The sequence below is a fragment of the Lissotriton helveticus genome, chromosome 6 (assembly GCF_964261635.1).
Source record: "Lissotriton helveticus chromosome 6, aLisHel1.1, whole genome shotgun sequence".
NCBI classification, from domain to species: domain Eukaryota; kingdom Metazoa; phylum Chordata; class Amphibia; order Caudata; family Salamandridae; genus Lissotriton; species Lissotriton helveticus.
The window spans coordinates 102685534-102700020 of NC_136067.1; the positions used below are offsets into that span (position 1 = coordinate 102685534).

Genomic DNA, 14487 nt, shown 5'->3' on the forward strand with positions numbered 1-14487 from the left:
GCACACGTGGCATGCACAAGCAGTTTGCTGGACCACAGCAAACTCTATGAGAGAGCGCTGTCGATATTTGGGTTACTTATCCCCTATCCTCTTTCCAGTTGTAGCGTCCTCCCCAGCCTGGGTACTCGCCAATAACTAAGCCACGCATGGAACTTAGTATAACACATTATAATTCTTCTACATTTAACTGCGACCTCAACATTCTAAACCTGCATTCACTTCACTCCACTCTAACGCTTACGTCACAGTTCTATGGAGTCCATCAGCAACCAGAAAGGTGCAAACTCACACAACACTACATCTGTGAGCCTCACAGTGGATATTGTGTCTGGTTCCGGAGGTCACGTCTGGGATAAGAACTTGTATCCAGTGCTGAAGTGCATGTCTCCATCGCATAACAGGCATTGACAAGGCTAATAGGTCTCACCTATGTGAGGTTTATTGGCTTTGTCAATGCTTTGTTCAGTCATGTTGTCAACACTGCAGCGTGGCTAAAAGTAAAAAAAGTGCTATAATATGGCCAACACTGGCCGCTGTATAGTTTTGTTTGTACTTTCAGCTATGCTGCACAGCACTTATGCAGCTGTCCAACAAGGTAAAGAAAATATTGGCAAAGCCAAATAGCTCCATTATTTAGCCTTTCAATGTTTTATAAGTCATGTTGCACAGCTGCTTTGTTACTTTGCAGCATAGTTAAAAGTCAAACTATATGTAAGTAAGTAAAAACTTTATTGCATGATTTTTAAAAAACCTTTGCACAATACAAAAGATAAAACAATTTTGTTACTTATTCAATTGATAGAATTGTGAGTAAAATATAACACTTGTTAGATAACAGTAATAAAAGTAAGAACAGAATGCCCAGCCCACCATGTGTCCAAACTCTCTTATTTCTGCCCTGCACCTATGGAAACTATCTCATTCAAAATGGATCTTGCCAGGTTTGTATTTAGCAGACTAAAGGTGTCCAGCCAGTGTGCACGGCCCTTTGTTTGTGTTGATTGTACATTTAGAGTTCTGTCAGGTTTTCTCGAGGTGCCCACAGGGCAGTATTGTCCTTCTTATGGGGGTCCAAGCATCTGCGCCTCTGACTGAGCTGGCGATTGGCATCTCCCCTTCCCTAGTTTTTTTACTGCGCAGTCCATAAACCTCACCAGTGCGCAATTTAAATATGTGCTCCGTGGGTCGAAGCAGGCCAATACTGCGGATCTGCATGATCTGACTTCCTTATTATTGCAGGCCCTCTGCAAAGTCAAACAAAAAAGGTATATTACATTGCCAGCAAACATTGAAAACATCAGCAGATGATCTACTGTAGTCGGTAGATCTCTCATAGGCGAGACCTATTGGCTTTGCCAAGTCTTGTTTTCCAATTGCAGTATCACGCTCCACTTGTTCTGGCAGTCTGAAGACCATAATGACGGACTCCTGGATCCATCTCCGCCCACGTCATTCTCACGAAGCTCACTCCTATTGGATAGACCTGAGACAACCACGAATCGCAGCCCCGTTGCTAGGGTGTAGCTCCTAGTTTATGGCAACCAGGTCATGTTATCAGTAGGCAGTAGGGCGATATAGGCGGGCCTCATCTGAAGCCTCGGCCAACATAAGGGCAGGAGAAGAACGTCGACGCATGACGTCAAAAGTACGCCATGCTGTGCATACACCGAAGACAGCACGGATAAACTTTCGGTTTACTTGAGTCTCGCACATGCGCAGTTTGAATTGTTTACGACAGCCCCCGCTCCGAAGCGCTTGTGCTCACTGCGCGTGTATGTCATGCGCAGAGAGCTCGCGCTTTGGAGGCTGTGGTTCGAGCGTCCTGTCAGGCGCTCGCGCACGTAGAACGTAACGGCCGCGGAGCGCACCTGAGGCCGGAGCGGCTCTGTCAGCAGCCTCCGTCGCAATGGAGGCCGGCGAGCCCGTCCTGCTGAAGAAGCCGGGACTTCTGCCGACCCCAACGTGGCCCGGGAAGCCCGGAGACGGGCCAGCCCGACGCCCGCCCCTGCTGCCAGTTCCGTCCCATCCTCAGTACCTGCCCACACACCCACCTGCTCGCCGGGCCCTGTCTCCTCCACGCCGCTCTTTGCTGCCCACCCCCGTCTCCCCGCCCCAGGGCCGCCGAGGTCAGTCTCCTCCGCGTCGCTCTCTGTTACCCACCCCCATCTCTCCACCGCCTGCGGAGCGCAGGCCGTTAACTCCGCCTGGGGGTTACCGGCTGCCCTCCCCGCCCCGTGGATATCGCCCCGTCAGCCCCTCAGGTAATTTCAGGTCCCAGTCTCCTCCCGGCGCCTATGTACCTGCGACTCCTGCGAGGGTGCCCGGGTCCCCTTCCGGTGGTTTCCGACTCTCGAGCCCTCATGGAGACTATCGACTCCAGTCCCCTCCACGCAGACCCCTTTCGCCTGGGGGCCGCAGACCTTCGTCTCCTCCCCGGCGACCTTTCTCCCCCGGATCCCGCAGGCCCCTCTCTCCTCCTCATAGACTTATGTCTCCCCAGTATCGCAACTTGTCCCCACCTCCCGGATACTCGCCGCCTGGGCAGTATGGTGCTTCCCGCAGGTCTCCCTCACCGGGCTCTCTGAAGCCTAAGACCCCCAGGCATTACGGCTCATCTCGCAGGTCTCCCTCCCCGCGCTCCCGAAGGTACCCTTCGCCCCCTTCAGCAAGATACCACCGAGAGCCGGAGAGCAGTAGACGGGTGAGTGCACTCTTGTGCCCAAGGGGGGAAAAGTCACGAATCTGCAGAGAGGTGGTAGCAAACCACGAATCGGGTCTATATGCCGCCAGCTTGGCGCAAGGATAACAGAGATCATTAAAGGCGAACGAGTTATAGTCCTTAGTAAATACGAACAGTTGGTACGTGTGGCTTAGCAACAGGAGTTACCTAGCAAACAAGCATTGCTCAATGCACTAGGTTTCTCCTATGGACGCTCCCACGCCTATGGAGGCGTAGGAGCAGTGCATAAGTGCAGGATGTGAGTGGTGCATGAATGAAGGTTGATAAGAGTCTGAATGCAGAGTAAAAGTTCCTTAATGCATGGTTAAAATCGAATTAAAATAATGTGCAATTGTTATCTTCTAATTAACCGTATCGGCGAACCCTAACTTGTTGTCATGCATTGATTCAATGTTTAAATGGAGATAACACTCAAACATAAGGCTTAACAAATGTATGCCGCAAGTAGAAAAGACCATGGACCATTAATTCTAAAGTTTTCAAGCATTATTCAGCTTAGTTTAGCTTTTACAAAATGATTCAAAATCAATTATACTTGTCTTTATCCTAAAAGAGTTTCACAAATAGCTTAATGATCGTAGTCTGGACATTAAATTCAGTGTAGCGCACAGCAACCAAATCCTTCTATTTTTTGGATGTCAATGTTAAAATATCACTGTTGTCTGATCACTACGTTGCACACAAACCTACAGACAAAAACAATGCTCTCCATTATCAAAGCTATCCTCCTAGAAATCTTAAGAACAATTTGCTCTTTGATCAATTTTTACGTATAAGACGTAATTTTTCAAGACTTAAAGATTACCGAGCTGCATGCGGAAGCACTTTTTAACAAACTTAAAGAAAGGGGGTACCCTCAAAAATTGTTAAAACACTCTGAAGAGGGCATGGCTCACCCCTAGGGAACACCTACTAACTAAGAAAACAAAGTCTCCCACCGAACGCATTGTCTGCGTTTGGGCCTTATACATCGCCTGTTAAAAGATCTTCAGCAATTGGCATTTAATTGAAGGAACCATACCCAACATTGGGCCACCACACTTTGCCCTAAAAAAGAACCGGAGCATTGGTCAACAAGTTACAAGCTCTGCAGGACAACACAGTAAACCAGCCACACTACGTACCATGTTTAATCTTCCACCCATACAAGGGCATCATAAATGTGGGATGTGTTCGGTTTGCAATTCCACAGTAGAAGGGACTCTGTTTACTGATGGTCAGAAACACTGGTGCCACAATGAGTTACGATTTGCAAATCTAAGAATGTGGTTTATGCCATCACATGTCGCAGTATAAAAATCTATATTGGAAAAACCTGCCAAGAAGTGCATCAGCGTATTGTACAAAACCGCTCTCGACTTAAGAACAACATCCTTACTGCCCCAATGGTTGAACACTTTACAGCCTCAAAACATAAATTTGATGATTTTTACCTGGACCAGGGGTGTGGAATTTATGAACCCCTTCCACGCTCATGACGAGCTGAGCTCGTCATGTAACGCGCTTTTTAAAAAAAAACAGCGCACAGCGGGAAAACAGCTAGCGCGCAAGGGGTTAAAATATCTACTTGTCCATGGGGCAGGTTGCTTCATAAGTCTACTTGTCCTGTAACAAAATCCACGTGTCCCTTTGGTGCCATGTAGTGCTGCCGCAAATAATGGCAGCAATCTCATTATATAAGAGTTCTTATATAGCCTCTTTGATTATGCAAGGGCATATACCATAGTAGTGTTTGAATACTAGTAATCATTTTATGTTGCCACGCTTCCGCAGATCTACATACTGGGAGTGATGATGGTGGTAAGCAGTCGTTCCTGGGTTGGAATGCCCTTTTGAGTCTGTGCAAACCTACTAACTTGCATTTTTTTAAGGGTTTTCAACAAATCTTCTCTAATCTTTCTCATACTGAGAAATGTTGGAAATTTACTCCAGAGAGTGGCAGACGTAAACCTTCTTTCAGAGTTGGGAACAAAGTAGTTGGAGGGAAAATTAACTTTCAAACATCCAGGTTTTCACATGAGCAAATCTACACATTCTTATTTGCTCATGCTAAAATGCAACATTTTGTTGAAGTACAATTTCTTGCCCTACTAATGTAAATTCTTGTGAATTCACCAAAGCCATATGCACCTTTGAGACTTTCTTTTTTTAATTGGGCCCCTAATTTGTTCTGGCGTTAACTATCACCTTTTGTGTTTATTAAATTTCTCTCTCTCTCAGTATCGGCTGGCTTCACTGTGAGTGACGGCATTCTGCTCTTTCGCAAGGAGCATATCAGTACACTAAGTAGTTTTGTTCATTGCTAGTAACTAATGTGGCAGTGTGTGCTTTTTTGAGACCAAAAACAATTTTTGCGTTTGCCGATGTTTATAATGGTGAGGGCCCGGCAGCTCTCGCATCAATAAGGTTTTACAAAAGCCATACCAAAACAAGTCACGTATTGACAAAACTAAAACACTGAGCACCAATGTCCGACCTACTGGCTTTGCCAAGGCTTGTTTATTTTTGTTTCCCATAATCTTATTGAAACTGGTTACACACATTTTTCAATATTAATATTTTTGAGAAATACTAGCATGCATCAACACATTTTACTACATGATGCTGCAATGAAATGGTACCTGAAATTTTACTGTAGTTTAGCAGAATGTTTTTTTTCCCTACTTTAATTTTTTAGGAACATTTTATATTGAAAGCAAAGAAACATTAATCTTGCTTTCAAGCTTCTGCAAATATTTGCATCTAATCAGAGAGCATTCTGTGAGCATCATGCATAGCCTCATGTTGCTAAAATTTGAAACCGTGTGTGCACATTTTCATACTGGAACCACTGTCAGTAGTGCAGTCAGAACGTACATTTACTTAGAGCGCTCTCCCTAATAATAAAGGCTTTCAATTAATGAACCATAAATACAAGTTTGAACAGCATTAACACATGCACACAAATATTAACTTAACTACAGGCAGTACCCTTCCCTGATCCTTAATGTGGTACTGCAAACTGGCAGCCAAAGGGTTTGTGCTGCAGGGGGTTGGGCCTACTTGCCCCAAGGACAAAATACACAGTCAGTCAGTCAAAAATACTTTATTCGGTTCATATCAAAAACCATAAAAGTATACTACATAATTCATCAGTCAAGACATAAATTTAAAAAAAAGATATGATACATTGATTTGTAATCCTATCACAATGATTTCATTTACATATAAAAACGTACATTTATAAATATTGATAAAACCAGCAGAAAGAACAATTTAAGAGAAATGAAGCGCTTTCTCATACATCCTAAGTATACCACTATGTACACTGTATCCAGTTAATTTTCCTCCTCAGTCTTAGTGCTATTGTCAAAAAATGTGCTATATTAAAAATCTCCCATGTACCTGACAACAGCTGTAAATGTAAAAGGGCAGGTCTAACTTGTCTAAAGCCTTTGTCTTTAAAGAGGGGAATGATAATTTTTTTACGGATAGGGCATAAATGCTTACAAAAAAAGATAAAGTGCATAGTGTCTTTAATAGAGAATCCATCACAAGAACAAATCTCCAGTTCCGACTCCTTAGTCCAACCTGGGCGTTCTGTAAGGAGAAGGTGAAATTTGTTCAATCTAAACTTGGTCAATAAAAATCGATGATTCATGTTATTGACGATTCTCAAATAAGGTTCTATACCTCTGGTAGTTAACAATTGATGAGCCCCTACAGTTGGTTTTCATAATTCATTTTCCTCTCTTTCCAAATATGCCACTTGTTTGTATGTCTCTTTAGCCCATTTCATGTCCCCCCCTTCAGCAACTTGTTTGGGGAGTCAAACAAATCCGGTCGACCCAATTTAGTTGCCAGTTTTTTTATATAGTTCAACCAGGGGATAGAATGGCCATACTCCAGTGCTAAACAATCCCTCAAAATCTCGTGGTTCAGATCTAATTCAGGGTTCAGCCAAATAGAAATCCATTTCAATAGCGGGGCCAAGGCTATGCGATCTTCCAGATATTCAACCCCACACTCTTGGTGAACAATGTATCCAGGTGTAGACTGGGGGACGCATAACATAGATTTCAGGAACTTGTCCTCAGCCACCTGCAAGGCCTTTACATTTGTTAACCCCCACAGGTCAGCTCCGTACATAGCTATTGAAGTGCATTTGGTGTCATAAATTTTCAACACTGCCTCTATAGGCTTCACACCCAGTTTACGTGCGAAGTCCAGGACACCCAGGATAGACCTAGCAAAGGCATTACGTTTGGCAACCTTCTGGGGCAACCCGGTAGAATTATCATCAAAGATTACTTCCAGGTAGGGAAATCTTGTAACCCTAGATAAAACATTCCCTTCACAGATCATAGTCTTAATTCTTTTGGGTTTACTGCCCACGATCATTACATGTGATTTAGGAAAATTTACACTAAGATCCAGCGCCTTCATAAAATTAGCAAATGAATTTAAAATACATTGCAACCCCTCTGCTGTGCGTGCTATTAAGGCGGCATCATCGGCATAAAGTAGTGCTGGGATAAAAAATTTGCCAGCCTTTGGTATGTCTTTACACGCCTCGGTTAAGACAGCACCTAGGTCGTTAATTTAAAGGGTAAAAAGTAACGGGGCCGAAATGCAGCCCTGCCTTACTCCATTGATGATCCCAATCTTACCCGTACTGTTACCCAAACGGTCATACCTAACTGTAGCTGTGAGATCCCTATGTAGATCAGCAAGAAAATACACTATATTTTTATCAACACCTAACTTGAGAAGCAATTCCCTAAGTTTGGACCTATTCACTCGGTCGAAGGCCGAGGAAAGGTCCATAAATGCTAGGTGCAGAGTACCCCTTTTAGCAATGGTGTATTTCCCTATTAGCATTTGAAGGTTGAGGCACTGATCTATAGTGCCTCGACCTTTCCTGAAGCTGTATTGTAGGCTTGAGAGGGTATCTGTGTCTTCCAGCCAAGAATTTACTTTACCAAGGACCACTCGCCCTAACACCTTCACTGCAGCATCAGTGAGGGAGATAGGGCGATAACAACTAGGATCCCCCCTGTTTCCCTTCTTAAAAATGGGTACGATGACAGATTTGGACCAAGTGTCCGGAATACCTGTCAAACAGACCCTATTAAAAACGTTGGTTAAAACTCTAGACCAGGTCTTGACATCTGATTTAAAGAGGTCGGCAGGAACGCAGTCTGGACCCGGGGCCTTGTTACTAGTCATCTTCCCGATTGCGTCTGCCACCTCTGACTCTGTAACCGTTAAAGTATAGGGATCTAAAATAGGGGAAGATACGATCCCCACCCCAAGATGTTCCCCTTCATAGACTGACTTAAAATGAGAACACCACGCCTGTTCCTGAATACCACAATCTAATTGGTTATTGCATGGGTCGTGGAAAAAGGGTTTATTAACGACAGCCCAGAATTGAGCACTGATCCTGAGCACGTCTACGGAGGTTGGTTCATCCCAGGCCGCCTCCCTGATCTCCCGTCTTCTGGTGTCCAGAGCTTTCTTATAATTTTTCCTTAATAAGGCCACAGTGGCCTTATTCACTGGTTTACAGTTCAATGCGGCTTTAAGTTTTTGGTTAGCTGACGAGCAGTTACGATCGAACCACCCCAGCTCAGCAGAATCCTTGACTTTCCCCGTATGTCTAAGGTCTGCAGAGACCTGGGTACAGATTATTGAATAAGCCTCTAAAACCTCCTTGTTCCCTGCTTCCAAGTTCAAGCATGTTTCCAACTCCAGTCCTATATTAGTTATTAAATTGGTTTGGAAATCTCCAGGTATGATTCTGCTCCATCTAAGTCTACGTGCCTGATCAGTCGGACAAATGTCTGATTTGTCAGTTCTATTATGAGCTATCGTAGGCTTTATGATCAGATCCGAAACACTGAGGACCATTGGAATATGGTCACTAAAGTGTGACCACCCAGGCAAATATCCATATATCCTATCCCCCAGTGTTGAGCTGATGAAGATGTAATCAATGACAGAATTACAACATTCCCTTTAAAAGTAGGTATCTCCTTATCCCACATTATTGGGAGCAGCAAACCATTGTCTGCCAGGATTGTCTCGAGGAGACCGCCCTGTGCAGAATGTTCGAAATGAGTGTCCTGTCCCCTTGTTCTACAGGTCCTAATAGGTCTAAAGACAGACACTCATCCGGACACCCATGAATATTAAAGTTTCCCATAATTATAAAGAAGCAATGAGTTTTATTGACCTCCTTGTATTCCGCCAAAAACAAATTTAATGCGGCCAAGTGATCGGTCGTGGTGACTCTATCAAATGAATTATAAAAATTGACGATTAAAATAGTTCCCACCCCACTCAAACAAATTTGTACTGCCAAACTATTTCGTGAGCCAGTATCTAGTTGGGTGTGAGTGCCAGGGATGGTAGCAGAAATTAGGGTGACCAAGCCACCCTTCGCCCTCCCCATATTCGATTGGACCGCCGGGATGGAGTAACACGAGTTACCATCCAGACTCAAAATTTTACCATGTCCCAGGTTTCCTGTAATCCTATAATATCGCCCATACTGATAAACTCTCTCCATGCTGGGTCATCTGTTTTGTTTTTAAGACCAGCCACGTTCCAGGTTACCAGCTTTATCAAAGTATCCCGGGGACCTTTAGCTCTTTCCGCTTTCGTTGCATTGGGTATACTAATTGCAGTAACAGGGGTAATAATAGTTTTTTGGCTCCCTAGTCACTCATTTTCACCCAAACTTGAAAGATTATCAAATCTGTTGAAAACGGGGACAGAAAAATCATAGGGTGATCTCCTTTTGAATAATCCACTATTTATTTGTCCAATCTGATGTGGTGGATAGAAAAAGCCCAATGGGAGTATGTTTACATACTCATTTTGGATTCTGGCTGACCTTGCCTGTCTCAATATGTCATCAACCAGCCTGGGGGATCTGAAGCTAATGAAGACACAGTCGCCCTCTAAGCTTTTTTTGGTCTTTCCCACCCATGGGACCCTCCTAACCATCTTGATATTATTTTCCCAGGTGTTCACCCAGATCTGTTTTATTTGACAAGTAATACCGGGTTTTATTTCTTAGTGAGGTCCAGTGTTCATTTTGACCAACCTTAATTTTCGGGACATTTGCAAGGATTATCGTATAGGGGCAAGCCTCAGCTGGTAAATTTAATGGTAACACTTTTTCTTTTTAGGGGGCTGTGTTTGTGGGCTTATTTTCCCTGCTGGCCCCCGAGGGCCCTGTTTCTCACCCATGGAGGCTCCAGTGACTTTTGGCGCCGGGATGGGAATATTTGGTCCTAAACTTTGAGGTATCACTAATGGAACCGATTTCTCTGTAAGACTAGCAACACACACAGGAGGTGCAACCGAATTTATACTACTATCCTTAGTGGAAGCAGTTACGCCCCCTGCTGCGTCCATATACTTATTCAGGAGTCCACCTAATCTATTTACCTCCACAGACATCCGGTCAAGTTTTGCCACTAAAGGTTTGATAATGCCCTTGATCTTTAGGTCAATGAGGCTGGCTAGCTGGTTGAGCTGTTAGTCATCCAATTTTACAGTGCTAGCTCCCTCTACTACGTCATCTTCCTGTTCTAGGTTTTTGATAGGTGTAATAGCTTTTTTTCTAATAGAACGGGTGCCCATACGTTTCGACCGTGTTTTTCGGCATGCTCTAACCACTCTGGATACAGGGGTCGGGGGATGCTGTACCATGGTGTCTATCGAAACGTCCAGCTCAACATGTTCAGGCATTTCCCTATCCGAAGCTTCGGGGTTAATGGGATTACTACAGTCACCCTGACCCAGTACAACCGGGGGAGTGCACGTAATAGATGGTAAAGGGTCGCAGCTTAGACCTAAAGACTGTCGTCTTTCACTGTTGATTTTGTTAACCACCTTAACTAAGTAGTTATCCATGGTGCCAGAAGCAGGTGGGGCACTATGTTTCGACATACTACAAACTACAATGAGGGAGACCAAATGCAAATCAGGTATATTACACAATATATGCAACACACACCCCTATCACTTTAAAGGTGCTCTTGTTAGAGCTTATCAAACCGTTATTCAAGAAACAGGTATATTTTAGGATCTCACTGTATCTTTGAGGTGTAGAATAGGGGAAGTGTGTATGTAAAGTAACGCACCCAGGCAAGCAAAATCAAGACTGGCACAATTCAATTGGCAAACAAAACAAGATTAATAATAAAACACTGAAATAGCAAAAAAAGTCAATTTTAATAGATTTGATAAAGTGTCATGAATTAGATCATTGACATATTGATAAAACATGATAAAAATAGTTCCATGTGCGTGTGGGCGAGTCAGTCCTGCTGGGGATTGTAGTACCCCCGCACTGCGGCCACTGATGTGGTGGTTTGCGGCGGTGGGAGGGGGGGGGGGTAGGACAAGCTGTCTTTTAGCGCACTCGTAGCGCTGGGAAAGTTCAATTGCCCTGGGGTCCTCACGGGCAGCAAGGGGCAAAACAGCTGGCCGTCCCTCCTTACAAGTCTACAAAATACACATTTGACCTTGTTGCCCTTGACCCCAAACAATATGTCCTGGGCGTCGGGCTATAGGAATTCCACATCCCTGCTGGTCAGTGATGTCTCTCATACCTAAGAATCATCAAAGAGGAGGCGACCCTGAAAGACTATTGGCACAGAAAGAGGCTTTCTTAATCATGAAATTTGACACAGCTCTGCATGGCCTGAATGAGTTCTCTGAAATTACAAAATTATATATTTGTATGTACCTTCAGTTTATATGCACTACATGCCCCACAATGCCTTGGGGCGCAGAACCTCCCAGTTCCTCTGCCAGGGTGTTTAATTGCGGTACAAAAGGGGGTGGTGATGGACGGAGCATCTGAATCAATCAAACACTCACACCCAGTCAAAAGATCTGGGTTTGATCCATCACCGTTCTTTAGCCCACTCTGCCACCCCAGTTCAGACATGGCTATATGCAAATCAATCTGACCCTGTGCCTCATGGGAACAGTCCAGCCCGAACTGCCAAGCCATGCCTTCCCTGGACCGGAAACAAGCTTCCGAGGACCGGTTTCTGGCATTCCAGCCGTCTTCAGCCCGGCTTGCTTGAATCCAGTGGCAAAGTGAGCAAGGGACTCACGTCTGAGCATACCCTGCCACACTTATGGTGGCCAAAAGCGGTACGAAAGGGGGTGGTGTCCCGCTAGGTCTGCTGGGGATTGTAGTCCCCCCCCCACACTGCGGCCGCTGAGCTGGTGGTTTGCGGGGGGTGGGGGGGGACAAGCTGTCTTTTAGCGCACTCGTAGCGCTGGGAAAGTTCAATTGCCCTGGGGTCCTCACGGGCAGCAAGGGGCAAAACAGCTGGCCGTCTCTCCTTCTTACAAGTCTACAAAATACACATTTAAACTTGTTGCCCTTGACCCCAAACAATATGTCCTGGGCGTCGGACTATAGGAATTCCACATCCCTGCTGGACAGTGATGTCTCTCATACCTAAGAATCATCAAAGAGGAGGCGACCCTGAAAGACTATTGGCCCAGAAAGAGGCTTTCTTAATCATGAAATTTGACACAGCTCTGCATGGCCTGAATGACTTCTCTGAAATTACAAAATTATATATTTGTATGTACCTTCAGTTTATATGCACTACATGCCCCACAATGCCTTGGGGCGCAGAACCTCCCAGTTCCTCTGCCAGGGTGTTTAATTGGCCATGATTGAGATCGCCTTGGCGCTGAATGAGTTCTCTGGAATTACAAAATTATGGACTTGCATACAACATCTTCAATTCATATGCACTACATGCCCCGCAATGCACTTTGGCGCATGACCTTGTAGTTCCTCTTCCAGGTTATTTAATTAGCCATTATTGAGGCTAGCTCAGCACTGCTTGTATTAAACAGACCAGTGCGATGGAGTGACAAGCCCCTTCACGTTCTAATAACAGAGGCAAGTTGTTCTCTGTTGAATTTCAGTTTACGGAGTTTCATCAAGCTGATGGAAACAGGGTAACCTTGTGTACACTTTGTTGTTTGCCGGGAATCGAAAAGATTTCTGACATGTAGACTCGACCAAGTTGCAACCATGATGTTTGATGGCATTCTGCCGACGTAAAGGTAACCTTTGAACCCAGGCTTGGGTCACTTTGGCGTTTTGTTCAGGAGCTCGAGCTTTGATTTCAAACGCACATCAGAGTTTTTATAATTCTTTAATTCGTTGGTTTTAGGAATTGAATCTATACCAGACCAACTCATAGAGATTTAACACATGCCTGATTACTTCGAGGTAGGAACATTCATTCCTCTGTTTTAACACACCAGTTTATGGTGACGAATCTCTTTTTGATTATACTTTAATAAAATGTCCCGATTGTTTAATCTCTGTAGCCTCACCCCCAGAAGAGTAGAAGTACTGTCTTCTGCTAACAGCTTTCCCAGATTCATTCCACACTGCTAATTAAGGTACAGAAATACATTGATAGGCCCTGAATTACTGTAGATACATGGTGGGGCAGGTTTTAAATCATTGTTTCATTTTTAATTTCATAGCACCCGAGTCCTGAGGAGAATCCCAAAACTACTAGGGATTCGAAACGCGTTGACTCTTGAGCATGGGGTACCTTTGATGGGGTATGCGACGAGGGAATTGGTTAAATAGTGTTCCCCCCCCCTCATAGCGTTGACAACACCTGGTATAATTTTTGTACTCCCACTGTCTGATCACAGGCAGGACAGCAGACATGTTTAGCAAGGAGTTAATGTCCGCCTAGTGTTTGTATTGGAACTTAGGACTGGTCAAATGTTTTGGCTTGTACATATGGTTATGTTGATTCTTCTTCTGTGTCTTTTTTTTTTTTTTTACAAAAAACTATTTTGTTATGTGTATTTATGTTGTAATATGTGCTTTATTGTTGGATGACAATGTGTAACCTAACAATGTTACTCTTTCTAAAGACATGTATAATAGATTTTTTTAATGTTTCTTTTTATTAAAGCAAGGCATGAATAAAACACAGGTCCTTTGTACAGAGACGGATCGTTCTCATAATCCAATATGTATACAATAAGCATTAGTGGGGGGGGGGGGGAGCATACAGGTCAAACGTATTCACATGCATGGGTCAAGGGGAAGACGAAACATCAAAAATCACGGTAGCGGGCGGTACACAAATATTCCCTCTATATTGATTCCATGGATTCCAGACATTGTTCCACTTCCGGGGGGCGACCCCTTGCCAAGTACACAGTTTTTTCACGGAACATGCACCAATCCATACTTTCTTTCCACCCCTCTATAGTAGGCGGCCTCTTCGATCCCCACTGCTGTGCTATATTACGCTTAGCTATCATGGCCCCTAAGGTGACCCGTTGGGTTTGAGCAGTGTTCAAATCCGTGGGTTCCCAAATATTCAATCAACATCTCCTAGCTTCTGGCAAGAGAGCCACACCCATGACTTCGTGCATAACATCATGTACAGAGCTCCAGTATTCCACCATATATCGACATTCCCACAGGATATGAAGGAACGTTCCCAATTAACCACACCCCCGCCTACACAAACCATCCTCCGTTAAACCCATCCTAATCAAACGTGGACCAGTGACCTATACCCTATGCAGTATTTTCAGCTGGACGAGCCTCAATCTAGCTGGGATTGCGACTTCCTTAGGGGAAGACACCGCTGCTTGCCAATCTTCGTCATCTATTTCAATGCCCTTCTCCGTCCATTTATCCCTCAGCTCCACCAGAATATCGAATCTATGGT

The 14487-nt window shown here is 44.4% G+C and overlaps 1 protein-coding gene across 1 annotated transcript in view; it reads left to right on the forward strand.

The window, feature by feature from the left end:
* Positions 1–1781: 1781 nt before the first annotated feature.
* LOC144762288 (uncharacterized) overlaps positions 1782–14487 on the forward strand; it is a 373848-nt gene continuing 361142 nt past the window's right edge. The window contains exon 1 of the mRNA XM_078647428.1: positions 1782–2701. Within this exon, the coding sequence (XP_078503554.1) occupies positions 1907–2701 (795 nt within the window). The 5' untranslated portion in view covers positions 1782–1906. The remainder of the gene's footprint in view (positions 2702–14487) is intronic.